We start from the raw sequence: 27,193 nt of genomic DNA on the forward strand, positions 1-27,193 counted from the left end.
GGGTAAGGGGCTGTAAGGGAGGAGGTCAGAGGTGAATGTGTCAGCGGGAGCGCATATGTTAAAAATAGAGGGGACAAAGTCTCGGGGTGACGGTGTAGGTCTGTGGGTGGGAACGTCAGAAGGTTGGTGAGTGCGAAGGGTGTAAAGGTGAAGATAATAAGTGTCGATGGAGGGGTGAAGGTGGGCAGTGTGAAGGCGGAGAGAGGGGACATATGGTGGACAGACCAGAACCACTCTGTCTCGCGCGAAACCATTAGGTTCAAACTGAAGCTCGCGCTCTCGCTACGCAGGCTGATGACATCACGGCGTACGGCGCAGCAGGGCAAGGTCAGGCCCAAGGGGCCCACGATGGATGCGGCCTAGGGGGCGGGGTGGAATCCAGGAACAATGGGCTTGTCGGCAGAATCAATCCGAAGTGTAATCAGTCGCTAGCAGTGTGAACGGCGATCAGTATTCGGATAGGCCGCGGTACGGAACCAAATATCTGGGTGTCCGGTTAAGGTTTTGTCCACGTATCATTCCCAACTATTCTGTTGTTGTCGTCTCCTCTCGTACCTGTCTTATTCTGACTACAGAACAAAATTGGTCCTATTTATAGGGCAGTATCGTCTTGGGCCAAGACTTGAGCGTGGCAACATATTTAAACACAGAATTGGATTTGCATTGAAATAATATTCGAAGTGTTAATCTGTTGAATTATCAATAAAATTCGTTATAAATATTCCAAGGGGGATTGTGCTGAGACAGGGAGGAAAAGATCTTGCTCTCGTCTCCTTTATAATGCTCCCTGAAAACTCTCCTCGACCAAGCTTTTGTTCGCCTAACCTTAAATCTTGTGTGTCTTCGTGTCAATTTTTAATTGATAATCTTGTTTGTTAAATGCCTTGGAGAATTTGTTACAAATTGTTCATCTGAAAATATGACACTGCTCTCTGGATTAACTGTAATGTTTTTTTATTTGACAGGTGTTTGTAAACATGACCACCCTTACACGACAGGACCTCAATTTTGGACAAGGTGCAGTTTTTGATATTCTCACTATCAGTAATATTGAAATTGTAACAAAATCCCCAACTATTTTATTTTCAGCTAACTCCCATTTCCTTCTAACATGCTTACAGTTTGGGAGATAGTTGCATGGTTGGCTACTGCTTGCCCAAATGGCTGATGGATAGTGGTGGTCATCATAACTGCATCTGATCCCCTATTCACCTGATGTCATATCTGAGTCAGAGTTAATTAGTGATGTGGAATGAGGATAACTCAGTTTCTTTTGCATTCTGTACAAAGATGCTGAGGTCTCTACAACTGTGTTCACTAACTCTACATTCAATTAATATCCAAACATGCACTGTGCTGTTTATAGGCTGTGCTGCAATGTCCTTGTGTATCTTTATGTGCAGCTGGTCTTATCTTTGTACTGCCTCTCTCTTCAGTTGTTGCAGATGTACTGTGTGAATTTCTGGAAGTAGCTATTCATATGATCCTGTATGTTCGTGAGGTTTATCCAATTGGAATCTTTCAGAAGAGGAAAAAGTACAATGTACCTGTCCAGGTGAGTCAAGTGATGAGCTTCCAGCTTGTTGCTACGCTGCAGAAGACTATTTCAGACTAAGATAGTTTATGCTCTGAACTTTGTCGCTCTTTGCTACTCGGATGCATCATTTGAGTCTGTTTAGTATGGAGCAATTATGATTTAATGACTTAAAAAATTCTGAATACTGCTTTGTTTACCCTTTGCTCTCTTTGTCTAGATGTCGTGCCACCCAGAGCTTAACCAGTACATCCAGGACACATTGCATTGTATCAAGCCTCTGATTGAGAAGGTTGGGAAGACTTTTAATTGGCTGTTTCTTTAATTGTGTATAATTTATATGAAATTGCTTTCCATTGAGTTAGCTTGGTTCCAATTACTTCTCCTTATCCTCACTACATACTATATCTTCTTCTAAAGATGCATAGCTATTTATACTAGAATGTGTACAATAGCTGTTTCTGATTTGCTACTGTCTACATGCTGACTTTTTATCTGTCCCAAATGTTTGTATGGCAGAGAGGGCTTTTTAAAATCTGTTTTTGTCCATTGATTAATGTACTGGTAAATAGCTTTCGGAAGGAAAGTTGAGTAAGAGTAGGCTGGGAATTCTTTGCTGAATTACCTAGTTTCTGACTCCTCAAAGCCTCTATAAGGCAAAAGTCAAGAATGTAATAGAACATTTACTAGCTACCCTGAGAGGTCACAAGAACACTTGGTTTGATAGCATTCATGACTGAGTAATCTGCTTGATGACCCTACTACTGGACTTTATTTTGATCCCTTCCATAATGATGAACTATGGCAACTCTTCAAGGTAATGTTAAATGCATCTCTAATACATGACTAAAAGCAAACATTTTGTTGAGACACGATTATCTCTAAGTTCCCTCCAAAATACACACCATATGGACCTGGCAATCTATTGTTCAATTACTGTCATTGGATTAAAATCTTGATATTTCCTATCATGTATTACTAACATGTATGCTGAGGATTAAGAAGGAGACAATAAATGTGGCCCTGACAGTGTCCACTCTACTCTTGAACAACTAGTTTTATAAAAATCCCTGCATTCCAGTAAAACATTGATTTCTTCCGTGTGCTTTTTGGTCAATCTTTGTTCATGCCTGTTTGTTAATACTTCGGTTGTGACCTGCCTGTGCACTGTGATCTGTGATCTTTTGCCCTGTTCAGAATGAAGTGGATCGGATGGTGGTAGTGATCCTGGATAAAGAGCATCATCCTGTAGAGCGCTTTGTTTTTGAAATATCACAACCTCCTCTCTTGTCTGTCAGGTGAGATATTTTCAGCATTATTAATTTCCTTGTACTACTTTTATTGTGACAGAAACGATTTTCCCCCTCTACCATCCTGCCAGAAATTGAAAGCCCATTTCTGATTAATTGAGGAATTTGGCAAACTTAGGGAAGCATTAACTGTTTATCTGAATACATAAGCTGATGACTGACTGACTGACTGGCTCAGGGCTCTCTGCAAAAGTATTAGGAAGTGATAAAGAGCAAAATCAACCATTTGGGAGTAGAGGGGCCTTGGAATCTGTGTCGGTATTTTCTCTAAAGTATGTAGAATTTTACATGTAAGGCCAGGATCACACATGGCTGTGCTCTTCCTATAGTCAAATAAACTCTTTTGAGGCTCTCGTTTGATGGCTAGCTACCAAGGAGTATTTAATGCTAATTCAGCAATGCCCAAAAGAGTGTGATGTGAAAGGGAGGAAAGAGAAGTTAAGGACAGAGTATTGAAAGGGCACTTGAAACAACCATATTTTTAATTGATTGGATTTTCCTGTGGCATCTGTTATGTATATTTGCTGTTTTACAGCTCTGACTCACTGCTGTCCCGTGTTGAGCAGCTCCTTCGAGCATCGATCCTGAAGATCAGTGTCTGTGATGCAATTCTTGATAGCAACCCACCAGGTGAGTCTATGCTTGGTGGCAGTAACACGTACAGTCCTTTGTACAAGCTATGAATTATTCACCCATTGTTTTACCAAGTTATGAATTTTGCCAACTTCAGCTAGACACCCAGGGAAAAACTGACTGAGAATAATCTGACTGAAGGAATAAGAAAGTACTTTCTACCTTTTTTTAACCACTTCTCCTCCTGAAAATAACACACTGGGAATTCAGCCTGGCAACATTTTGATTTGCATGGCTCCATAGATTATTTTGCTGTGCTACTGAAGTGGCATTACTCACTCTTAGTATTGTTTTGGAATTTTCTAGTGCAGAAGCTGAAATAAATTCTCCCCGAGTCTTATCTCCTTTGTTTGTATTTATTAGAATTATGTTGTTTATTTCTAGGTTGTACCTTCACTGTGTTGGTTCATACCCGAGATGTTGCTACACGAAATATGGAGAAAATTCAAGTGATAAAAGTGAGCATAATATCTGGGTAGACTCTGCAATGGAATAGAATCTTTGGTGTGCAATGTGTTAATAGTGAACATTAATATGATTCATGTTTCGAGTTGGAGAGATTCTGTTTCCAAGTGTGACTAAGTCAATGCTGTTTACATTATTAATAATTCCCTTTGTTCAAGACGGTCGCATTGTGGTGATGTCACTAGAGGCTCAGGCTCCTGTTTGGGGAACATGGGTTTGAATCCCACCATAACAAATGGTGAAATTTAAATTCTGAAATTTAAAAGCTAGTCATATAAAAGCTAGTATGTATGTCAAATAGTAGTAGAACGATTGTTGCAAAAACCTATCTAGTTCACTAACGTCTTTTAGGGAAGAAAATCTGCTGTCCTTACCTGTTCTGAACTACATGTTTGAGTTTATTTTCTTATTGTGGCAGGTACCGAGATACAGTGAAAAGTGTTGTTTTGCATGGCATACAGACAGATCGTATCATACAAAGGGCATTAGGGAGCAAAACGTGTGCAGAATACAGTTTCACCCACTGAGTTCAACATTAACACTTGGGAGGTCTGATGAAATGACTGGTAACAGTGGAGAAGAAGCTGTTCTTGAATTGTTTGTTTGTGTATTCAAACTTTTATATCTTCTGCCTGACTGAAGAGGGTGGAAGAGAGTATAAGCAGGATGGTAGACGTCTTTGATTATGTTGGTTGCTTTCCTGAGGCAGCAGGAAGTATAGATCAAGTTAATGGATGGAGGGCTGGTTTGCAAGATGGACTGGGTGGTGTTCATGATTCTCTGTAGTTTCTAGCTGTCTTGGGAAGAGCAGTTGTCACATCACATTGTGATGCATCCAGATAGGATGCTTTCTGAGATGCATCAATGAAAGGTTGTACAGGTCTTTGTGAACATGTTGAATTTCCTTAGTGTTCTGAGGAAGTAGAGGTCGTGTTTTGCATCCTTGACTGTTGTGTTGACATGGGTGGACAAGGACAGATTGTTGATGATCATCATTCCCATGAACTTGATGCTCTTGACCATTTCCATCTCAGCACAATTGATGAAGACAGGGGTGTGCCCTCTACTCCATTTCTTGAAGTCAGTTACCAGCTACTTCTTTTTGCTCACATTGGAGAGATTGTTGTCTTTCTACCATGCCACTCAGCACTCAGTCTTTTTCTTGTACTCACATGTGGCATGTGGTTCCAGATCCACAGAAATTCACTATTACCTGTTGTCTGAATGGTCTAGCAAACCACTTAGTTCAAGAGCAAGTAGAGGTAGGCAATAAATGTTGGCTATGCCAACAACACCCCTGTCCCACTCAATTGAAAAAGGACTGAATTACACCACCTTTTAAAATTTACTGGCATCGTGTACTCCTTGAAATGAAAACCTGTGCCATGCTGATCTTCTGTGATGGTTTACATTATCGCTTCTTGTGTTTGACGCAGATGGCCATATCATCATCTTTCGTTGTTTCAGTCCTTAAGGGCTAATACTCTTGGACTGTGTAAATGTCACCAATGTATAACTAATAATGGTTTCACTTGCTGTCTCTACACACTCGCTTTCAGAGTTTCCTCTTTGATCAATCCTTGGCTCTATCCTCCTTAACAAAATCTGTAGACATGAACTTAATTGCCATTTTTAGGTTGACGACATCAACTCTACCTTGTCCGTCACCCTCTGTCAATATCATGGTTATCATCTTAGCTGTATTATCTGGATAAAGTGTTCCTTCTCCTTCAAGCTATTAGCTCACTTTGAATCAACTGAGATCTAAATCCCAAATTTTATTCATCGCCAATTTGTCTTGCACTTCATGTCACGAAACTGGAAACAATTTGAACGATTATTTGATTCCCAGAATACTTCACTTTTACACATGCTGAGGTTGAATTCTGTCTGCTTTCTGTTAGCCCATTCCATGATCCAAGCAATACGCTTTTGTAACTTCCTTTAAATTTAAAGAATTAACTATTCCCTCTATTTTTGTATCACCTGCTATTTTAACACCACTGACTTGAAAACCACATCTATATCATTGCAAATAGAAGTGATTCCAAACTGTCAATCCTCTGGTACTTTAGTCTATAGTCTAGCAGTGAGTTATTTTTCTATGTGTTAAATCTCAAAAGCACTTGGCTATAGATAGTGAAGACTTTCCCTGGTCACTGCATCAGAGAAAAGTTCTGTAGATACTTCACATTATGTTGAGTATGACAGTGGGCATTTGTGTAAATCTGGGGAATAGGTAGCTCCATAAATACCTTCTTTGACCGTGACCACTGTCCATATGCTTAACTGAATTGCCTATTGTCATTGTGATCAGGAAAAATGATACACCTCTTGATCCCAGTCATTCACATGGTGCAAGTAAGGACTGCTTTGAAAATTTCCCCATCTTGGATGGGGTTGCTGCAGGAACTGTCAACAATAAGCCTTAAAACAGTTTAGACAACTCTGACCAGAATGTTATGAATGAATTTGCCCAGGTGTCCCACAATACCGAAGTGGTGAAATTAATACCAACACAAGCTAGTACCAATGCAAAACAATCTCACTTTCTTTGGAACAAAATTACAATAATCTTTACTACTAACATACTACCTCTAATCTATTTGGCCTCTTAAGGTTACAATACTTCCTGAATCTTTTGTAAATTTATGCAGTCGCTCTTTGGGCTCTGTCTCTGGGTCTGTGAAGCTGCTTTCTGCCTCTCTCCCTCTGGATGGTCAGCTGGTCTCTCCCTTTTGCCATGCTGTTCTCCTCACAAGGCCTCATTTGACTCAACAAGATTCCACAAGCAACTGAAAACAGCAAAGGCTGGAAGGTCACAGCAGATAACTCTAGACTCAAAACATTAACTTGCTCTCTCTCCATGGATGCTGTCTGACTTGCTGTAATCTCCAACATTTTTTGTTTTCAGTACAGTTTCCAGCATGTGTACTGATTTGCTCCGAGATTCCAAGAGCAAAGTCTGCAGGTGAACCCTGTTTTTATATCTTTTAGATGGTTTTCTGGAACTTAGTATAATTCTGGCCAGTCATGGAGATACACTTAATAGTTTGAAACAAGGGTCAATCATTTAGATGCTCCATCTGAAATGTTATAACTCTAGTACTTCGGATGAATCAAATTTTTGTCTAATGTGTGCAGGAGGGTTTCCTGACACAGTATGTCGACCAACAAGAGAGGAGGCCACGTTGGATCTGGTGCTTGGTAATGAACCAGGCCAGGTGTTTGATTTAGTGGTAGATGAGCACTTTGAAGAGAGTGACCATAATTCAGTTATGTTTAGTTTAGCGATGGAAAGAGATAGGTACATGCCACAGGGCAAGAGTTATCGATGGGGTAAGGGCAATTATAATGCGATTAGGCAAGACTTAGTATGCATAGAATGGGGTCGCAAAATGCAGGGGATGGAGACAATTGAAATGTGGACCTGGTTTAAGGAACAGATATTGTGTGTCCTTGATGGGTATGTCCCTGTCGGGCAAGGAGGAAGTTATAAGGTAAGAGAACTGTGGTTTACTACAGAGGTTACATCTCTTTTTAGGCGGAAGAAGGAGGCTTATGTGATGATGCGACGAGATGGTTCCGATAAGGCGATGAAGAGTTACAGATTAGCTCGGAATATTTTAAAGAGAGAGTTAAGAAGAGCAAGGAGAGGACATGAGCAGTCTTTAGCAGATAGAATATAGGAGAACTCTAAAGCTTTCTATAGGTATGTGAGGAATAAAAAGATGACTTGGATAGGAATAGGGCCAGTCAAAGACAGAAGTGGGAAGTTGTATGTATTCTGTGGAGATTGGAGATGTGCTAAATGAATATTTCTCATTCGTTTTCACTCAGGAAAAGGAGAATATTGTAGAGGAGAAGAATGAGATATGAGATATTAGACTGGAAAGGATCGAGGTTAGTACGGAAGAGGTGTTATTGATTCTTGAAGGAGCGAAAGTAGACAAGTCCCCTGGGCCGGATGGGATTTATCTGAGGATTCTTTGGGAAGCTAGGGAGGATGTGTAGTGCCTTTGGCTTTGATCTTTGAGTTGTCATTGTCTACAGGTTTAGTATCAGAGGACTGAAGGATTGCAAATGTTGTGCACTTGTTCAAGAAGGGCAGTAGAGATGACCCAGGTAATTATAGACCAGTGAACCTTTACGTCTGTTGTAGGAAAAGTTTTGGAAAAGATTTATAATCATCTAGCAAGTAACAATTTGATTGCAGATAGTCAATATGGTTTCGTCAAGGGTAGGACATATCTCAAAAACCTCATTGAGATTTTTGAGGTACCAAGCATGTGGATGAGGGTAGGGCAGTTGACATGGTGTGCATAGACTTCAGTGAAGCCTTTGATAAGGTTCCACATGGTAGGCTGTTGGGCGAAAATGCAAAGGCATGGGTTTGAGGTGATTTAGCAGTTTGGATTAGAATCGGACTTTCTGTAAGAAGTTAATGAGTGGTGGTTGATGGAAAAAATTCAGCCTGGAAACCGGTTACTAGTGGTGTGTCACAAGGATCTGTTTTGGGACCACTGCTGTTTGTCATTTTTATAAATGACTTAGATGCAGGCATAGGTGGCTGGGTTAGTAAGTTTGCAGATGAAACTAAAATCATTGGAGTAGTGGACAGTGTGGAAGAATGTTGCAGGATGCGGGGGACCTGGATAAACTGCAGAATTGAGTTCAATGCAGCTAAATGTGAGGTGATTCACTTTGGGAAGAATAACAGGAAGGCAGAATACTGGGATTCTTGGTAGTGTGGATGTGCATAGATCTCTGAAAGTTTCCACTCAGGTTGATAGTGCTGTTAAGAAGGCATACGGTGTGTTAGGTTTTATTTGTCGAGGGATTGAGTTCCATAATCTCATGCTGCAACTATACAAAACGCTGGTGCGGCCTCACTTGGAATATTGTGCACAGTTCTGGTCACCCCATTACAGGAAGGATGCGGAAGGATTGGAAAAAGTACAGAGGAGGATTTACCAGGATGTTGCCTGGTCTGGAGGGAAGGTCTAATGAGGAAAGGTTGAAAAACTTGGGTCTGTTCTCATTTGAAAGAAGAAGTCTAAGAGGGGATTTGATAGAGACATTCAAGATGATCAGAGGATTAGATCCGGTCGACAGTGAAAGTCTTTTTCCTAAGATGATGACGTCAGCTTGTATGAGCGGGGGCATAGCTACAAACTGAGGGGTAATAGATTTAAGATAGAGGTCAGAGGTAGGTTCTTTACTCAGAGAGTGGTAAGGGCATGGAATGCCATTGTAGTTAACTCAGCTACATTAGGGAGATTTAAACAATCCTTGGACAGGCACATGGATAATGATGGGATAGCATAGGGAGGTGGGCTTAGATTAGTTCACCAATTGGCACAACATCGAGGGCCAAAGGGCCTGTTCTGCGTTGAATTGTTCTATGTTCTATGGAATGCTATTGTTAGTTTCTTTGTATAGCAGGACCCAATGCCTTTCTGTTTGGCCTCTCCTTTGATTAGTGGATAAGGTTTTGGGATATGTCTGTCCAGAATAACTAGTGCCTTTTACATTACACTAATGTCATTAGCACCTGGCTGTTGTGTTTGTACTGTGTCTGATGCACAGTAGCTTTTTTGATTTCAAAGTTTTACTTGGCCAGTGTACCCAGCATCCCTTGTTATATCGCGAAATTAGCCATCTATCTGTGTTTTAGCACATGAACTGAATTCAATATTCGCCCTCTTTCCCATCTGTGTTAAGCTTTTTTCAACCATCAGTATCCAGGTTATCATTGTCCAGAAATTGGCAGGATCATCTCTACAGGAGCTGGTCAGAGGCTCAGAATTTTGCAGTGATTAACTTTGCTGATTCATGAGAATACCTATCCTGCAAGTCCCTCTCCAAGTTACATGTCAGTCTGACTTGGATCAATGTTGTTATTATTGCTTCATTGTCACTAGGTGAAAATGTTGAAATTTTTTTTTAAACACAGTGGGTCTACTTACAGTGCATTGACTGCAGTGTTTCAAGAAGACAGCTCTCCATACCTTTTTGAAGTGAAATTGGGGACTGGAAATAAATGCAACCTAGCCAGCAAAACTCACATCATCCGAAGAAATGAAAAGAAACCTCTCTACAATGTATCAATGCTTTCCAATCTATTCAGAAGAAAAAAATACTACATTGTTAAAACAATGCCTAATCATGCAGGAGACAACTACTTCAAACCCAGACCTGGAAACACTGCACACAGTCCTCTGACCTACTACTGAAATACGAAAAGCAGCAACACCATGTAGAATAGTGTCACCTACAAGTTTCTTTCAAGTTGCTCGCTATCCTAGCTTTAATATATATCTTTGATCTAATATTGTCATTGCATAATACCCTGGAGTTTGCCATCCAACAAATTCTAGCAACACCAATACAATAACTGACTAGCGGTTCAAGGTCAACCAACACAGACTGCTGTCTCTGGGTATCCAGAATAATGATAAACTTCCCAAACCCAAGAACAAATGCATCATAACCACCAATTAAGATTATGTTTCAACCTTGTTTGTTTGTTTCTGGTGTAGGACTTCCCATGGATCCATGCTGATGAACAGGAAGTGAACATGCGAGAGCCACGGCTAATCCCGTTAAAAACTATGACATCAGATATCTTAAAGGTAATACTTATGTTTCTCATGAGGCGTGTTCTGTATGTGATTCATGCAATAGTGGCTCATGACCTTTGACGCTCGTCAGATATTGGAGGAATTCTTGACCAGAAGAATGGATTAGATGGTAATGTGGGGTGTTAATGGAGGCCACTAGCATCATCTAACTAACTTTGTCAGAATGTTTGAATCATCAGTGGCCAATATTGTTAATCTAGATTTCTGTAACTGCTACTTCATGAGTTATGTCAGGAACATGATGCCAATATCTCTTTAAACTCTGTTTGGAGGGATATGGGCCAAGCACCGGCAGGCAGGATGTATTGAGTTTGGGATTATGGTCAGCATGGACTGGTTAGACTGGAGGGTCTGTTTCCGTGCTGTCTGACTCTAACTCTATATTGTAGTAATGCTACAGGAAACTGTGTATGTGTAGTACTATGGCATCATTTTTGGAGTTGCACTTAATTTGTTTTTACTCTTTTATAGATGCAATTGTATGTTGAAGAGAGAGCTCAGAAAACATCCTGACGTCATTGTGGATAGATGATTTGACATACAAAATGAAGAGCAGATCCCAATACCTGTACACTGGCTATATTTCATTACTGAAGTGACATTTGGAGTGGAAGTGAACTTTCAAAGTTCACTAAATGTGAAACTTTATTAGAGACCAAATCCTGAATTGGTACCTAAGGGTTTTAACCCTTTTATAATGTAGTGATAGTTTGTAGTTGGACATTGTATTGTGCTGCATTAATTGAGAAAATGAAATTTTGTGTAAATTTTTGGTTCCAGATCTGAGTTTGAAATAGCTATCTCCTCCTTGATTTGGTGTTGTTTTAACAATGTAGTAACTTCTATCTGAATAGTTCGGATACCATTCATACAACACTGTACAAAGGCACGAAATGACTGTCTAGATTCCGTCCCCCTCCAAAAATTAACCATCAGTTTCCACAATGAGGAAGTGGTCAACTGTGGGAAAGGCTACAGCCAGTACCAAATAGGAGGGAACAGACCGGATTAGAGAGACTGATTAGCGACCAGGAGAGAGCAGAAACATCATTTTATATGGCGTTCCGAGAAGAATCGCTGGATGAAAGGACATCTTATAAATTTTAAATTAAATGTTTGAGATTTGTGTTTTTTGTTATACTTTTAAAATGCTGGAAATAAAATGTTTACATAAAGAATTAAACCGTTTACAGTGAAATCTATTAACAGCCTTTTTAACCCTACACGCTATTTATTCTTTCTTTTGGTGGTGGAAGGACAACGTACTTCTGCGAAATACCCCGGCAATGCTGGAGAAGCTGAGCGTGGGGAGCAATGTGGGTGGGTGGGATGCAGTGACGTATTCATACCCAAACGGGCGGGGTTAATGTCGCTTCGGCCAATCACGTTTGACTGATACTTGGTGGACTTTGCCCGGTGTGGCCATGTTGAATGTTATTTCCACTTCACGGCCTGTGGTAAAAGGGGGTCCTTTGGCTCTCCGCATCATGTCTTCATGCTCTGCCGAGGTGCGGCCCAGAACCATCCTGGGAACTATGGAGTTTGGCCGACGCGTGGATCCACAGCAAAGCGCAGCAATGGTGTGCGCGTTCATGGAGCATGGGCACGACGAGCTGGACAGCGCGTTCATGTACGCGGACGGGCGCTCGGAGGAGATCATTGGCTCGATGGGCCTCGGACAGAAAGGTGAATAGTGGGCGTAAACCGTTCGGCCTATCGCTGTCTTTCCACCCACTCACCACATCTCTGCATTCTCTTACGGCGTAAAAAAAAAGTGCTTATCTCTGCCCCAAATAAGACGTAAGAGGAGAAGAAGTTTGAGTTTGAGGAGCTTTGTTATGAGTTGATTAGATTAGATTCCCTACAGTATGGAAACAGACCCTTCAGCCCAACAAATCCACACCGACTCTCCGAAGAGTAACCCACCCAGACCTATTCCCCTAACATATATTTACCCCTAACTAATGCACCTAACACTATGGGCAAGTTAGCATGGCCAATTCACCTGACTTGCACATTTTTGGATTGTAGGAGGAATCTGGAGTACCCATGGGGCAGGCTTTCAAACCTTTTCGAAGAATGCTTACAAAGCAGAGGGAGGACATATAGCCAGTTCAACCCTGACAGGCTGTCTGCAACAGCCCCAGTCTTTTCAAATAGCCATGCATGTATTTAGATTAGAATTAGATTCCCTACAGTGTGGAAACAGGCCCTTCGGCCCAACTAGTCTACACTGACCCTCTGAAGAGTAACCCACTCAGATCCATTCCCCCAACTAATGCACCTAACTCTATCGGCAATTTAGCATGACCAATTCACCTAACCTGCACATCTGGGACTGGGAGGAAACCGGAGCACCTGGAAGAAACCCACGCAGACACTGGGAGAATGTGCAAACTCCATGCAGACAGTCGCTCGAGGCTGGAATCGAACCCGGGTCCCTGGCACTGCTGCTAACCACTGAGCCACCATGCCGTCCCATTGGTGCTAAGCCAATTTCTCTTTTGAAAGTTGTTCTTTCAGTACCGCTGTCCAGATTACTCACTGAATAAAAGTTGTTTATTTTCATGTTAAATATTCTATGCTTTAGGAAAGATGATGTGAAACTTGAAAGGGTTCAGAAAAGATTTATAATGATGGGTAATGGAGAGGATTCTGGGTAATCCAAGATGGAGGATAGGAAAAATTTCTGGCTGTAAGAGCTGCTCCTTTTTTTTTTGAGGTATTCTAGGTGTTGGAGGTGATTTCCTCGAATTCCAGGAGCAGCAATTACTGTTTTATATGCTGTTGCATTGTTTTGGAACTTTGGAAAAAAAAGTCAAAACAACAGCAGTTTAAAAGGGAGAAGGTTAGACAAAGGAAGCACATGGTGAGGACAGTGCAGGAGAGAGAGAGAGAGAGAGAGAAAACCTGCACAGCCTTTGCTGTTTGAATTTGTGTATCGCTGGACATCGGCGTGCATCTGGGAAAATTAACAAACAGTGACATTCACAATTAATCTTGGAGGAACTGTTGGGCGAAGTTCACAGCACAGAATCAGAAGTTAATTGTTGTTTTAAGTCAGTCCAAGAGAAAGGCTGCAGTAGTGGGTACAGTGGATTCTCTCTTGATTATATGTTTTTGGAGATAAGTCTCTTGATTAAACTTAAAATATAAGCCATAGCTATTAATTTAACCTGGGGTAGTGTTTGGAGAGGAATAAGACGGTGTTATTTTCTGGGTCTGTAGATTGTGAAGGAGCAAAAAAAGCCTTTGCAGTGATATGTACTTCTTGTCAGATGTGGGAGTTTAAAGAGAGTTTAAGGTTACTGCGGATTATATCTGCCATAAATGCTGTTGGATGCAAATCTTATCAGATTGAGTGGATCGATTGGAGAGACATATAGAAGCGATAAGGAATTTGCAACAGCAACATTGTGATGGATGGCAGTTATAGGAAGGGGGGAAAAGTCTCCAATACAGTCACAGATGGGTTAACTCCAGGAAGGGTAAGAGAGGTAGGCAGCTAGAGCAGGGTTCTTTTGTGGATATACCCATTTCAAACAGGTATGCTGTTTTGGAAAATGTAGGGGGTGATGGATTCTCAGGGGAACGTAGCACAAACAGCCATATTTCTGGTATTGAGACTGGCTCTAATGCAACGAGGGGTACGTCAGCTTCCAAGAGATCAATTGTGTTAGGGAATTCTGTAGTCCGAGGTACAGACAGACGTTTCTGTGGCCAGCAGAGAAAAAGCAGAATGGTGTGTTGTTTCCCTGGTGCCAGGATCAAGGATGCCTCAGAGAGGGTGCAGAATGTTCTCACGGGGGAGAGGAGCCAGTAGGAGGTCATTGTCCACATTGGAACCAACAACATTGGAAGGGAAAAGGTTGAGACTCTGAAGGGAGATTACAGAGAGTTAGGCAGAAATTTAAAAAGGAGGTCCTCAAGGGTAGTAATATCTGGATTACTCCCAGTGCTATGAGCTAGTGAGGGCAGGAATAGGAGGATAGAGCAGAGGAATGCATGGCTGAGGAGCTGGTGTATGGGAGAAGGATTCACGTTTTTGGATAATTGGAATCTCTTTTGGGGTAGAAGTGACCTGTACAAGAAGGACGGATTACACCTAAATCAGAAAGGGACTAATATACTGGCAGGGAAATTTGCTAGAACTGCTTGGGAGGATTTGAACTAGTTAGGTGGGGAGGTGGGACCCAGGGAGATAGTGAGGAAAGAGATCGATCTGAGACTGGGTACAGCTGAGAACAGAAGTGAATCAAACAGTCAGGGCAGGCAGGGACAAGGTAGGACTAATAAATTAAACTGCATTTATTTCAATGCAAGGGGCCTAACAGGGAAGGCAGATGAACTCGGCATGGTTAGGAACATGGGACTGGGATATCATAGCAATTACGGAAACATGGTTCAGGGATGGGCGGGACTGGCAGCTGAATGTTCCAAGGATACAAATGCTACAGGAAGGATAGAAAGGGAGGTAAAACAGGAGGGGAAGTGGCATTTTTGATAAGGGATAGCATTATGGCTGTGCTCAGGGAGGATATTCCTGGAAATACATCCAGGGAAGTTATTTGGGTGGAACTGAGAAATAAGAAAGGGATGATCACATTATTGGGATTGTATTATAGACCCCCAATAGTCAGAGGGAAATTGAGAAACAAACTTGTAAGGAGATCTTAGCTATCTGTAAGAATAATATGGTGGTTATGGTAGGAGATTTTAACTTTTCAAACATCAACTGGGACTGCCATAGTGTTAAAGGTTTAGATGGAGAGGAATTTCTTAAGTGTGTACAAAACAATTTTCTGATTCAGTATATGGATGTACCTACTAGAGAAGGTGCAAAACTTGACCTACTCTTGGGAAATAAGGCAGAGCAGGTGACTGAGGTGTCAGTGGGGGAGCACTTTGGGGCCAGCGACCATAATTCCATTTGTTTTAAAATAGTGATGGAAAAGAATAGACCGGATCTAAAAGTTGAAGTTCTAAATTGGAGAAAGGCCAATTTTGAGGGTATTAGGCAAGAACTTTCAAAAGCTGATTGGAGGCAGATGTTCGCAGGTAAAGGGACGGCTGGAAAATGGGAAGCCTTCAGAAATGAGATAACAAGAATCCAGAGAAAGTATATTCCTGTCAGGGTGAAAGGGAAGGCTGATAGCTATAGGGAATGCTGGATGACTAAAGAAATTGAGGGTTTGGTTAAGAAAAAGAAGGAAGCATATGTCAGGTATAGACAGGATAGATTGAGTGAATCCTTAGAAGAATATAAAGAAAGTAGGAGTATACTTAGGAGGGAAATCAGGAGGGCAAAACGGGCACATGAGATAGCTTTGGCAAATAGAATTAAGGAGAATCCAAAGGAGTTTTACAAATATAATAAGGACAAAAAGGTAACTAGGGAGAGAATAGAGCCCCTCAAAGATCAGCAAGGCGGCCTTTGTGTAGAGCCACAGAAAATGGAGGAAATACTAAATGAATATTTTGCATCAGTATTTACTGTGGAAAAGGATATGGAAGATATAGACTGTAGGGAAATAGATGGTGGCATCTTACAAAATATCCAGATTACAGAGGAGGAAGTGCTGGATGTCTTATAATGCATAAAAGTGGATAAATCCCCAGGACCTGATCAGGTGTACCCTAGAACTCTGTGGGAAGCTAGAGAAGTGATTGCTGGGCCTCTTGCTGAGATATTTGTATCATCGATAGTCACAGGTGAGGTGCGGGAAGACTGGAGGTTGGCAAACGTGGTGCCACTGTTTAAGAAGGGTGGTAAGGACAAGCCAGGGAACTATAGACCAGTGAGCCTGACCTCGGTGGTGGGCAAGTTGTTGGAGGGAATCCTGAGGGACAGGGACAGAGAAAGGCAAGGTCTGATTCGGGATAGTCAACATAGCTTTGTGCTTGGGAAATCATGTCTCACAAACTTGATTGAGTTTTTTGATGAAGGAACAATGAAGATTGATGAGGGCAGAGCAGTAGATGTGATCTGTATGGACTTCAGTAAGGCGTTCGACAAGGTTCCCCATGGAAGACTGATTAGCAAGGTTAGATCTCATGGAATACAGGGAGAACTAGCCATTTGGATACAGAACTGGTTCAAAGGTAGAAGACAGAGGGTGGTGGTGGAGGGTTGTTTTTCAGAATGGAGGTCTGTGACCAGTGGAGTGCCACAAGGATCGGTGCTGGGTCCATTACCTTTCGTCATTTATATAAATTATTTGGATGTAAGCATCAGAGATATAATTAGTAACTTTGCAGATGACACCAAAATTGGAGGTGTAGTGGACAGCGAAGTGGGTTACCTCAGATTACAACATGATCTTGACCAGATGGGCCAATGGGCTGAGAAGTGGCAGATGGAGTTTAATTTAGATAAATGCAGTGTGCTGCATTTTGGGAAAGCAAATCTTAGCAGGACTTATACACTTAATGGTAAGGTCCTAGGGAGTGTTGCTGAACAAAGAGACCTTGGAGTGCAGGTTCATAGCTCCTTGAAAGTGGAGTTGCAGTGAAGAAGACATTTGGTATGCTTTCCTTTATTGGTCAGAGTATTGATTACAGGAGTTGGGAGGTCATGTTGTGGCTGTACAGGACATTGGTTAGGCCACTGTTGGAATATTGCGTGCAATTGTGGTCTCCTTCCTATCGGAAAGATGTTGTGAAACTTGAAAGGGTTCAGAAAAGATTTACAAGGATGTTGCCAGGGTTGGAGGACTTGAGCTATAGGGAGAGGCTGAACAGGCTGGGGCTGTTTTCCCTGGAGCGTCGGAGACTGAGGGGTGACCTTATTGAGGTTTACAAATTTATGAGGAGCATGGATAGGATAAATAGGCAAAGTCTTTTCCCTGGGGTCGGGGAGTCCAGAACTAGAGGGCATAGGTTTATGGTGAGAGGGGAAATATATAAAAGAGACCTAAGGGGCAACTTTTTCATGCAGAGGGTGATACGTGTATGGAATGAGCAGCCAGAGGAAGTGGTGGAGGCTGGTACAATTGCAACATTGAAGAGGCATTTAGATGGGTATATGAATAGGAAGGGTTTGGAGGGATATGGGCCGGGTCTGGCAGGTGGGACTAGATTGGATTGGGATATCTGGTCGGCGTGGACAGCTTGGACCGAAGGGTCTGTTTCCATGCTGTACATCTCTATGACTCTATGTTGCTGGGGTTGGAGGCTTTGAGCGACAGGGAGAGGCTGAATAGGTTGGGCTATTTTCTCTGGAGCATTGGAGGCTGAGGGGTGACCTTAGAGAGGTTTATAAAATCATGAGAGGCCTAGATAAGGTGAATAGCCAAGGTCTTTTGCTCAGGGAAGCAGAATCCAAAACTAGAGGGCATATGTTTAAGGTGAGAGAGGAAAGATTTAAAAGCGACCCATGGGGTAACATTTCTAGGCAGAGAGTGTATGGAATGAGCTGCCAGAGGAAGTGGTGGTGGTGGGTGCAATTACCTACCTGGCAGCTGGATGAGGATATGAATAGGAAGGATTTAGAGGAATATGGGCAAAATGCTGGTAAATGGGACTAGATTAATTTAAGACGTCTGGTCGGCATGGACGAGTTGGACCGAAGGGTCTTTTTCTGTGTTTACAACTCTATGACTATGACTCTATGTCACTTTGGTTCATTTGATAATCTGTGTGTTGATCCTCAATCCTTCCACTATGGATACAGGCCACTCATGATTTTGAACATGTCAAACTTTCTCCCTTGATTTTCTGCTGATTCTTGTTTCTTTCTTTATCTTAAAGTAAAGTTTGCAACAAAAGTGAATCCATGGGATGGGAAAACGCTGAAAGCAGAGAGTGTCAGAAATCAGTTTAAAACATCATTGGAACGCCTACAAAGGAAGAGTGTTGAGATCCTATATCTTCATGCTCCAGACCATGAGACACCAATTGAGGAAACACTAGCTGCTTGTCAGGAGCTTTATCAACAGGTACAATGTGGATATTAGTGTTCAACACTGAGCATGTGGGCATCAGGAACATGCAAGGAATATTTGAGTATAGAACAGGAGTGAGAGGTATTTGGCTCATCAGGTCTGCCATCTTGGTGAAATAACTATTCAGTTAGTCTCACTTGCCATAGTACATTGAGCAATGCAGTACCAAGTAAGTGCAAAATTATTGGAAGTACAGCTGTTAGGATGAGGTGCTAAATACAGGTCCTGTCCTTCTGTGTGAGTTGCTCAGGGGGTATTAAAGATCCCGTCAGGGCATGAGAACAGCATGAAAAAGATCTGCCAGTATCATAGCCAATATTCCTCCTTCAAAGGCATGCGAAAGATTAACAGCATTGGGTCTTGAGAGAAATATTTAAATATTACTGCCTTTCAGAGTGACTTGCTGCATGGAAAAGGCTTTGAGCAGTTTTTCAGTTTGCATGTTTTTAATAGAAATTCTGCCCTCACTGCAGAATAATGATGTGGCTTTTGTGTTCGATGTTCTTGCCTGTGAAATAACTTAGAAAATGTCAGAATGTTTTAATATGGATTTTGTTTTAGGGGAAGTTTAAAGAACTTGGCCTGTCAAACTATGCTGCATGGGAAGTGGCAGAGCTGTATTCAATCTGTAAACATAATGGATGGGTCCTTCCTACCATTTATCAGGTATGTCAAAGAATGAGATTGGCAACATCTGACTTGCTGGATGATCTAATTCTGAGATTTGCCTTTAGTTGTACCCAGTTGGGTGTTCCCTTCTATCTTTCAATTAATTCGAATGTTACTTTATTTATTTATTTAGTCATAGAGATGTACAGCACAGAAACAGACCCTTCGGTCCAACTTGTCCATGCCAACCAGGTATCCCAACCCAATCTAGTCCCAGCTGCCAGAACCAGCCCATATCCCTCCGAACCCTTCCTATTCATATACCCATCCAGGTGCCTTTTAAATGTTGCAATTGTACTAGCCTCTACCACTTCCCCAAGCAGCTCATTCCATGCACTTACCACCTTCTGTGTGAAAATGTTGCCCCTTAGGTCTCTTTTATATTTTTCCCCTCTCACCCTGAACCTATGCCCTCTAGTTCTGGACTCCCCCCACACCAGGGAAGAGATTTTGTCTATTTATCCTATCCATGCCTTTGATAATTTTATAAACCTCTATAAGGTCACCCCTCAGCTTCCAACGCCCCAGGGAAAACAGCTCTTGCCTATTCAATCTCTCCCTATAGCTCAAATCCTCTAACCCAGGCAACATCCTTGTAAATCTTTTCTGAACCCTTTCAAGTTTCACAACATCTTTCCAATAGGAAGGAGACCAGAAATGCACGCAATATTCCAAAAGTGGCCTAAACAATGTCTAATACAGCTGCAACATGATCTCCCAACTCCTGTACTCAATACTCTGACCAATAAAGGAAAGCATACCAAACGCCTTCTTCACTATCCTATCTATCTGCAACTCCACTTTCAAAGAACTATGAACCTGCACTCCAAGGTCTGTTTTTGCAAAAGCATTCCCTCGGACCTTACCATTAAGTGTATAAGTCCTGCTAAGATTTGCTTTTCCAAAAAGCAGCACCTTGCATTTATCTAAATTAAACTCCATCTGCCACTTCTCAGCCCATTGGCCCATGTGATCAAGATCCTGTTGTAATCAGAGGTAACCCTCTTCGCTGTTCACTACACCTCCAATTTTGATGTCATCTGCAAATTTACTAATTATATCTCTGATGCTCACATCCAAATCATTTATATAAATGACGAAAAGTAATGGACCCAGCACTGATCCTTGTGGCACTCCACTGGTCACAGGCCTCCAGTCTGAAAAACAACCCTACACCACAACCATCTGTCTTCTACCTTGGAGCCAGTTCTGCGTCCAAATGGTTTGTTCTCCTTGTATTCCATGAGATCTAACCTTGCTCACCATTCTGTCATGGGGAACCTTGTCAAACGCCTTACTGAAGTCCATATATATCACGTCCACTGCTCTGCCCTCATCAATCCTCTGTTACTTCTTCAAAAAACTCAATCAAGTTTGTGTGAGACAATTTTCCATGCACAAAGCCATGTTGACTATCCCTAATTTGTCCTTGCCTTTCTGAATACATGTACATCCTGTTCCTCAGGCTTCCCTCCGTCAACCTGCCCACCACTAATGTCAGGTTCATTGATGTACAATTCCCAGGCTTGTCCTTACCACCCTTCTTAAACAGTGGCACCACATTAGTCAATCTCCAGTCTTCTGGCACCTCACCTGTGACTATCGATGATACAAATATCTCAGCAAGGGGCCCAGCAATCACTTCCCTAGCTTCCCACAGAGTTCTAGGGTACACCTGATCAGGTCCTGGGGATTTATTCACTTTTATGCATTTCAAGACATTCAGCACTTCCTCCTCTGTAATATGGACATTTTTCAAGATATCACTATCTGTTTCCCTACATTCTAAATCTTCCATATCCTTTCCACAGGAAATACTGATGCAAAATATTCATTTCGTATCTCCCCCATCTCCTGCGGCTCCACACAAAGGCCGCCTTGCTGATTTTTGAGAGCCCTATCCTCTCCTTATTTACCCTTTTGTCCTTAACGTATTTGCAAAAACCCTTTGAATTCTCCTTAACTCTGTTTGCCAAAGCTATCTCATGTACCCTTTTTGCCCTCCTGATTTCCCTTTTAAGTATACTCCTACTGTCTTTATGACCTAAGGATTCATTTGTTCTATCTTGTCTATACCTGACATATGCTTCCTTCTTTATGTAAGATGTTTTTCCTTGTGCGAGCTACTTGAACTAGTGGACATTGTTTTCAAACATGGGGTCTCTGTTTTAAATCAGAGATCAGGAGGTATCCTTTCTTTAATGGTGTTGAAGGTCAATTAACTCTTCCCCAGGGAGCAGTAGAGGCAGGGTCACTCGATATTTTGAAAGCAGGGATTGATAAATTCTTAACTAACAAGGGAGTCAAAGGTAATTGGGGTAGGCAGGCATTTGGATTTGAGGCCAATATCAGATAAGCCATCTTCTTACCGAAAAGTAGAGCTGGCTTGAGGGGCCGAATGGCCTTCTACTGCTCTCAATTCATATGTTCAGATGTAGTCAGTAGGACTGATCTTTAATATTGACTTGGGACGATCTATTACAGTGAAACCCTTGCTGTTGTCATTTGTACAAGGCTGAAATGATACAGTTGCTCTCATGTTGGATCTCATTGTCAATGGTGGCCTCTTCAGAGAGTTGTCCATTGAGGAAGTGCTCAACATTTCCAGAGTCTCTAATATATATGGGAGAAAAATACTTAGCTGACCACATGTTAATGTGTGAAAATAAAATTTACATTATTCAAAGATATAAAGAATTGAAGAGATTGAGAGAGGACAAAACTCTGTTGCAGAGTAAACAATGACATATGGTCAGTTTAGTTTTGACATGGAGGGGACTGATCTGGCTGCTGAGGTATGGGAAGTGGTCTAAAGCTAAGAAAAAAGTTCTAAGTAATGTCTGAATTACTTGATCCACATGGGAGTCTGATGGTGTTGGACAGATCATCAACTTGTTCGATCAATGATGAAGATCCACCCAGCACTGAGACATCAGAAGACCCAAGTCCAAGAGAAAGAACAATGTCTCAGCCTGAAAACAGCCCAACCAACAAGAGGAACTCCAAGAGTTCCTTGTGGCAAGGAACTCTTGGCCAATCTATAAAATCCTTTCACATTGATCTCAATTTGCAAGCATTGAGATCAATATAAAGTCTAGTATACTAAACTACTTTGTCCAAATCATTGGGTTTGAGCGTCATCGTTACCAGGAGTGGCTTGATGAATATGACACTCAAATATGTAACCTCCTGGAACAAAAACAATCAGCCTTCATTGCCAGGCAGAACAACCCAAGGACACAATTCAAGGATGCAGCAATTCAACAGCTCATGGCTGACATTCAAAGACAAGTCCAGAAGGTAAAAAACACATGGTGGGAAGAGGAAACCTGAGAGATCAACAATACTCTGATCATCATGACATGTGAGAAGCTTTCTGAAGTCACCAAGGCCCCCTAGAGAGCGAGGTTAAATGGACAAAATCGTCTTCATTCACGAGGTTTCCAAGAGGTCTGACAACATTGTGATGGCTTTCTTACAGAATTCACGTTGTTAGGGTTTCTTCCTTGTGTGAATGTGTTCATGGACCTGGAGATAAACTCTGTGAATGGCTTGTCACACACCACACTCCTGGATGCTTGGGCATCAGTGTGAATCCATTTTTGGTTCAGGAAATCAGATGAGTGGGTGAAGCCCAGCCACGAATATTGCCCCAGAAGAGTTTCTCTCTGGTGCCTCAGAAGAGTTGAAGAATCAAAAGAGCTCAATTGTAAACCCTACACTTGAAGGGTTACTCTCCTGTGTGGATGGTCTGATGCTGCAGGATGCTTTGTAACTGTGTGAATGCTTTCTCACAAACTTGATCGCAGGATGTGGATTTCAATGGTTAGGCGTTTTTGATCTATGAGAATACAATCTAATCATCCTCCCATGCTGTACTGTCTGTAACCTTGAGATTGTCCAAAACTCTGCCATCGATGCCTTAACTTGCACTAAGCTCTGTTTACCCATCACCCCAATATTTGCTAATCAACAATGATTTTTTTGTTTCGGAAAGGTTCAACTAGTTATCAATCCTTGTTTACAATCTGTTCCAGTATGTTGTTTACATTTCTTGTGTCTTTTCCTTCTCTTTTCCCCAAGGATATTTACTTCTGCAATTTGGCTTCTTGAACGTCCCCCATATCTCTCTTTCCTCCTTTTTAAGAGGCTTCTTAATCCCTATCTCTTTGTCCAAACTTTTGAACACCTGCCTTAATATCTGCTTGTGTGATTCAGTATCAGATTTTGTATTTTGAAACATATCATAGATCGATGCAGCATACAAGAGGCCCTTTGAATCTGCACCAACCAATCTGCACTAATTCCACTTTCCAGTACTTGGTCCATACCCTTGAATGTCACATTTCAAGTGCTCGTCCATGTACTTTTTAAAGGTTGTGAAGTTTTCTGTCTCTAATGCTCTCCTAGGTGATGCATCCAAATCCCACCACACTCTTGGTACAAAATGTTTCCTCAAATCCTGTCTAAACCTCTTGCCCCTTCACCTTAAAATGATGCTTCCTCGTTATTGACCCTTCAACTAAGGGGAACAGCTGCTTCCTCTCCATTTTGTTCATTCTCCTCATAATTTTATGCCCTTCAGCCTTCTCTGCTCTAAAGAAAATAACTTGAACGTATTCAAGCTGTCTTCATAGCTAAAATGCTCCAATCCAGGTGAATCTTCTCTGCACCCCCTCCAGTGCAGTTCTATTGTTCCTATAGTGTTGTTACCAGACTGCACACAGTAGTCCTGTTGTGACCTGACCAAAGTTTGCTCCAGCATAACCTCCCTAGACTTATGCTATATGACTTTCTTAACTACCCCATTAACCTGTCCAGCTACTTTCAGGGATCTGTGGACAAACATTCCAAGATTCTGTGGTTTCACTAAGCTTTCTAGTGTCCTGCAATTCATTAAGTATTGCTTTGTCTTGTTGCTTCTTTCAAAGTGCACCAGCTCTCACTTTTCATGGTTAAATTGCATTTGCTACTGATCTGCTCATCTGACCGATCCATCTATATCTTTGTAACTTACAACCTTCTTCGTTACTAATAGCCACCTTGCCATTTTGTTATGTTTATGATTTTAAAGGTGATGTAAACTTATTATTTTTTGTAGTTATTTAGAAAATTGGGACACTGTCCTTTGGAGGCTAGGGTACGGCCTCTATGAATTAATGTCTCCTACTGGAAATTCCTATGTCTGTGTCGTATCCGAACATGTGACATGAACTTGCTCCTCCTCTATTGACTGAGATGTCTGTCCTCTTGTGCCATCCATGTTATTCCACTATTTGGCATGCGTCTCTCAGCGGTTTTAATCTTACCCTAAGCTTCTCTCTTAACTCCTTTATGACCTTCTTTAAAACTGTTCACTTTGATCAATTTGTTCTCATACTCCTTAGCACCGTGAATTTTTTTCAGATTAAAGTTTGCTTCTGTAAAATTTCTTGGTCAGTTTTCTCCTTTAATGGTGCTGCCTTTTAGATAAGACATTAAACCAGAGCAGTGTCTGCCCTGCCACATGGACATAAGTGGTCCCTGGGTACTATTTTTAGGAGCTGGATGTTGTCAATGCTCTTTTGATCAATTTTTCCCTTCAACTAAGGTCATACATTATGAAATTGACTACATTTCAGAAGTACTTGACTGCTTGTTTGATGCATGTTTTCCACAAATGGACAAATGGCTTTGGAATAATTTTGCTTGTTTTGTAGGGAATGTACAATGCCACAACTCGTCAAGTGGAGACCGAGCTCTTTCCCTGTCTCCGACATTTTGGAATGCGATTTTATGGCTACAACCCGCTTGCAGGTAAGTATCATTCCAGAACAAAATGAAATATAAAATGAGTATCAGAATTTAGCAAAACAAATTATTCCGTTTGAACTATCCAGCTGTGAACATTCAGAAAAGGTTTCCACGTTGTTTGATGTCCAATGGCAGAGTTGCACTGTTCCCTGTGTGGATTCAGATCATTATCACCACAATCAGAGAACTTATGGCTCATAGAAAACCTGATTCATGTTGATTCACTCTCACCCCTTCATTGTAGGATGATCATATGCAGGAATAAGGGTCAATATCTTCAAGGGATGGAAGAAACTAGGTCAATTCCTAATCTTAAAATATCGTAGATCCCATACTGAATTTTGCACAGTCTAAATCATAAACAGCATTGCAGAGATCTCAGGATGGTGGGGTTTGTGGGTAGAGTCCTGAGGAATGGAGAGAACATAAAGTTTGTCTTGTTGGTGCAGGAGGGTTACTAACCGGGAAGTATACATTTGAAGACAAAAATGAGAAACAGCCCGTAGGCCGGTTCTTTGGAAACAATTGGGCTGAGGCTTACAGAAACAGGTGAGTCCACAAACTGTGCATGGTTGTTGGTCCTCATATTTTATCCTTCTCCTATAGCAGCAAAGATTGTTTGGCACCTAACCTTTTGGCTGATTTTCTGTTTTCTTTCACTGCAAATTTTTTACTTGCTCAGGTATTGGAAGGAGCATCACTTCAGAGCTTTAGAGCTAGTGAAGAAAACAATAGATACAACGTACAGTTCTGAGAAGCCAAGCTTGACAGCAGCAGCATTAAGATGGATGTATCATCACTCCAAACTCCGGGTATGGCACAGATTCTGCAATGTAAATAAATACCGTTGTTACAAATTACAGTCTGAGGTGATAACTTGGTCCAGCCTGGCCAATGATAACTGCTTTACCAAGTGTGGAGGAATGATCTTACTCATTATCTACCTTTTTCATTCGATATTGAATAAGTAGGCTTGGTACTATTTTCTTCCATTAAATAGCCTCTAGCCTACTCATTCTTCTCTATTCCCCGAGACAAGATTGTTCAATTACTACAGCTGATGTTTGTTTACTCTAGGGGGATCTTGGTGATGGAGTTATAATTGGAATGTCAACGATGGAACAGCTTCAGATGAACCTGGCTGCCTCAGAGGAAGGGCCACTTGCCCCGCCTGTGGTTGAGGCTTTTAATGAAGCTTGGAATCTTGTGGCACACGATTGTCCAAATTACTTTCGATAGGAGTCGTCCTTCAAAATCGAAGTGCTGAAGTAACACTTAACAGTTAAAAATTTCTTGATGAACCCAGTTCAAAGCCCTTACTATTAAATTTATTCAGATATGGATGAAATAATTAATGTAACTGATGTTAACAAAGCTCAGCTACCTTGTCTTTCTAGTGAAAAGTTGCTGAGTTGCAATAGGAAAATAATAACAGATGAGTAGTCAATGTAACTGTTCTATGATAAGAAATCTGACAGAAGACCAGCCTTGGACGAAATCACTTGCAAGATACAAGATTACAGGCAAGAGGACTTTCAGTAAGTCCAGTCACAAATATTGAATTCAAAAATGAACACTTAATAGAATCAAAGCTGTTAGAAAAAGTACAACATTATGTTTATTTCAAATCTGTCTCCAATGGAGAATAAAAGAAACTAATACATAATTTGTATGTTAGTGCCTAAATCATTTATGATGTGGAGGTGCCAGTGTTGGACTGGGCTGGACAAAGTTAAAAATCACACAACACCATGTTATAGTTCAAAAGATTTCTTTTAAAGGACAAGCTTTCTTAACTAAATAATTTATAGCAATACAATAGGGGGAAATCAACTGAAATAACAAAGATGTCATTTCACAAAGGATTCCATTACTTTTGTTATAAATTCCTTTGGTCATGTTTTTAGTGGTGTAGGGAAGATACACCATTTCTTGTTTTTGGGGAGGTTGGGTGCAGAACCAATATGTACTACCTGATGTTGATAAATACACAATAATATATTACAGAACATTAGCATGTTCAGTGGTAGCATGCCAAATTGAGACAAGGTTCAAACTTTAATTTGCATTTCAAAATTTCAGATAATCTTGGCTGTTAATTCACACAGAGAATGTTATCAGAGGGATAGTATGGAGGGTGTGATGGGATATCTCTGCAATTTAAAAAAAAAATCTTGGTACTTTGAGTCATGAATCTGTACA

General features: G+C 41.3%; 2 protein-coding genes across 3 annotated transcripts; both read left to right on the top strand.

Moving 5' to 3' along the window:
- The first annotated feature begins 294 nt into the window (after positions 1-294).
- Positions 295-11,769, top strand: mad2l2 (mitotic arrest deficient 2 like 2). 2 transcript variants are annotated; one of them, XM_072586447.1, is made up of 9 exons: positions 295-468; positions 966-1,017; positions 1,437-1,555; positions 1,755-1,826; positions 2,732-2,832; positions 3,380-3,474; positions 3,862-3,935; positions 10,485-10,577; positions 11,058-11,769. In XM_072586447.1, the coding sequence occupies exons 2-9, from the start codon at positions 978-980 to the stop codon at positions 11,097-11,099; spliced, it is 636 nt and encodes a 211-aa protein (XP_072442548.1). In that variant the 5' UTR covers positions 295-468; positions 966-977; the 3' UTR covers positions 11,100-11,769. The 2 variants fall into 2 exon arrangements, with proteins under 2 accessions (XP_072442548.1, XP_072442549.1); XM_072586448.1 differs by having other exon boundaries at positions 316-501.
- A 215-nt stretch (positions 11,770-11,984) lies between these two features.
- akr7a3 (aldo-keto reductase family 7, member A3 (aflatoxin aldehyde reductase)) lies at positions 11,985-26,657 on the top strand. The gene is made up of 7 exons (XM_072586451.1): positions 11,985-12,272; positions 18,336-18,523; positions 19,091-19,195; positions 24,898-24,994; positions 25,441-25,540; positions 25,674-25,803; positions 26,069-26,657. The coding sequence occupies exons 1-7, from the start codon at positions 12,011-12,013 to the stop codon at positions 26,228-26,230; spliced, it is 1,044 nt and encodes a 347-aa protein (XP_072442552.1). The 5' UTR covers positions 11,985-12,010; the 3' UTR covers positions 26,231-26,657.
- Positions 26,658-27,193: the final 536 nt, after the last annotated feature.

The sequence above is a fragment of the Chiloscyllium punctatum genome, chromosome 16 (genome assembly GCF_047496795.1).
Source record: "Chiloscyllium punctatum isolate Juve2018m chromosome 16, sChiPun1.3, whole genome shotgun sequence".
Lineage (NCBI taxonomy): Eukaryota > Metazoa > Chordata > Chondrichthyes > Orectolobiformes > Hemiscylliidae > Chiloscyllium > Chiloscyllium punctatum.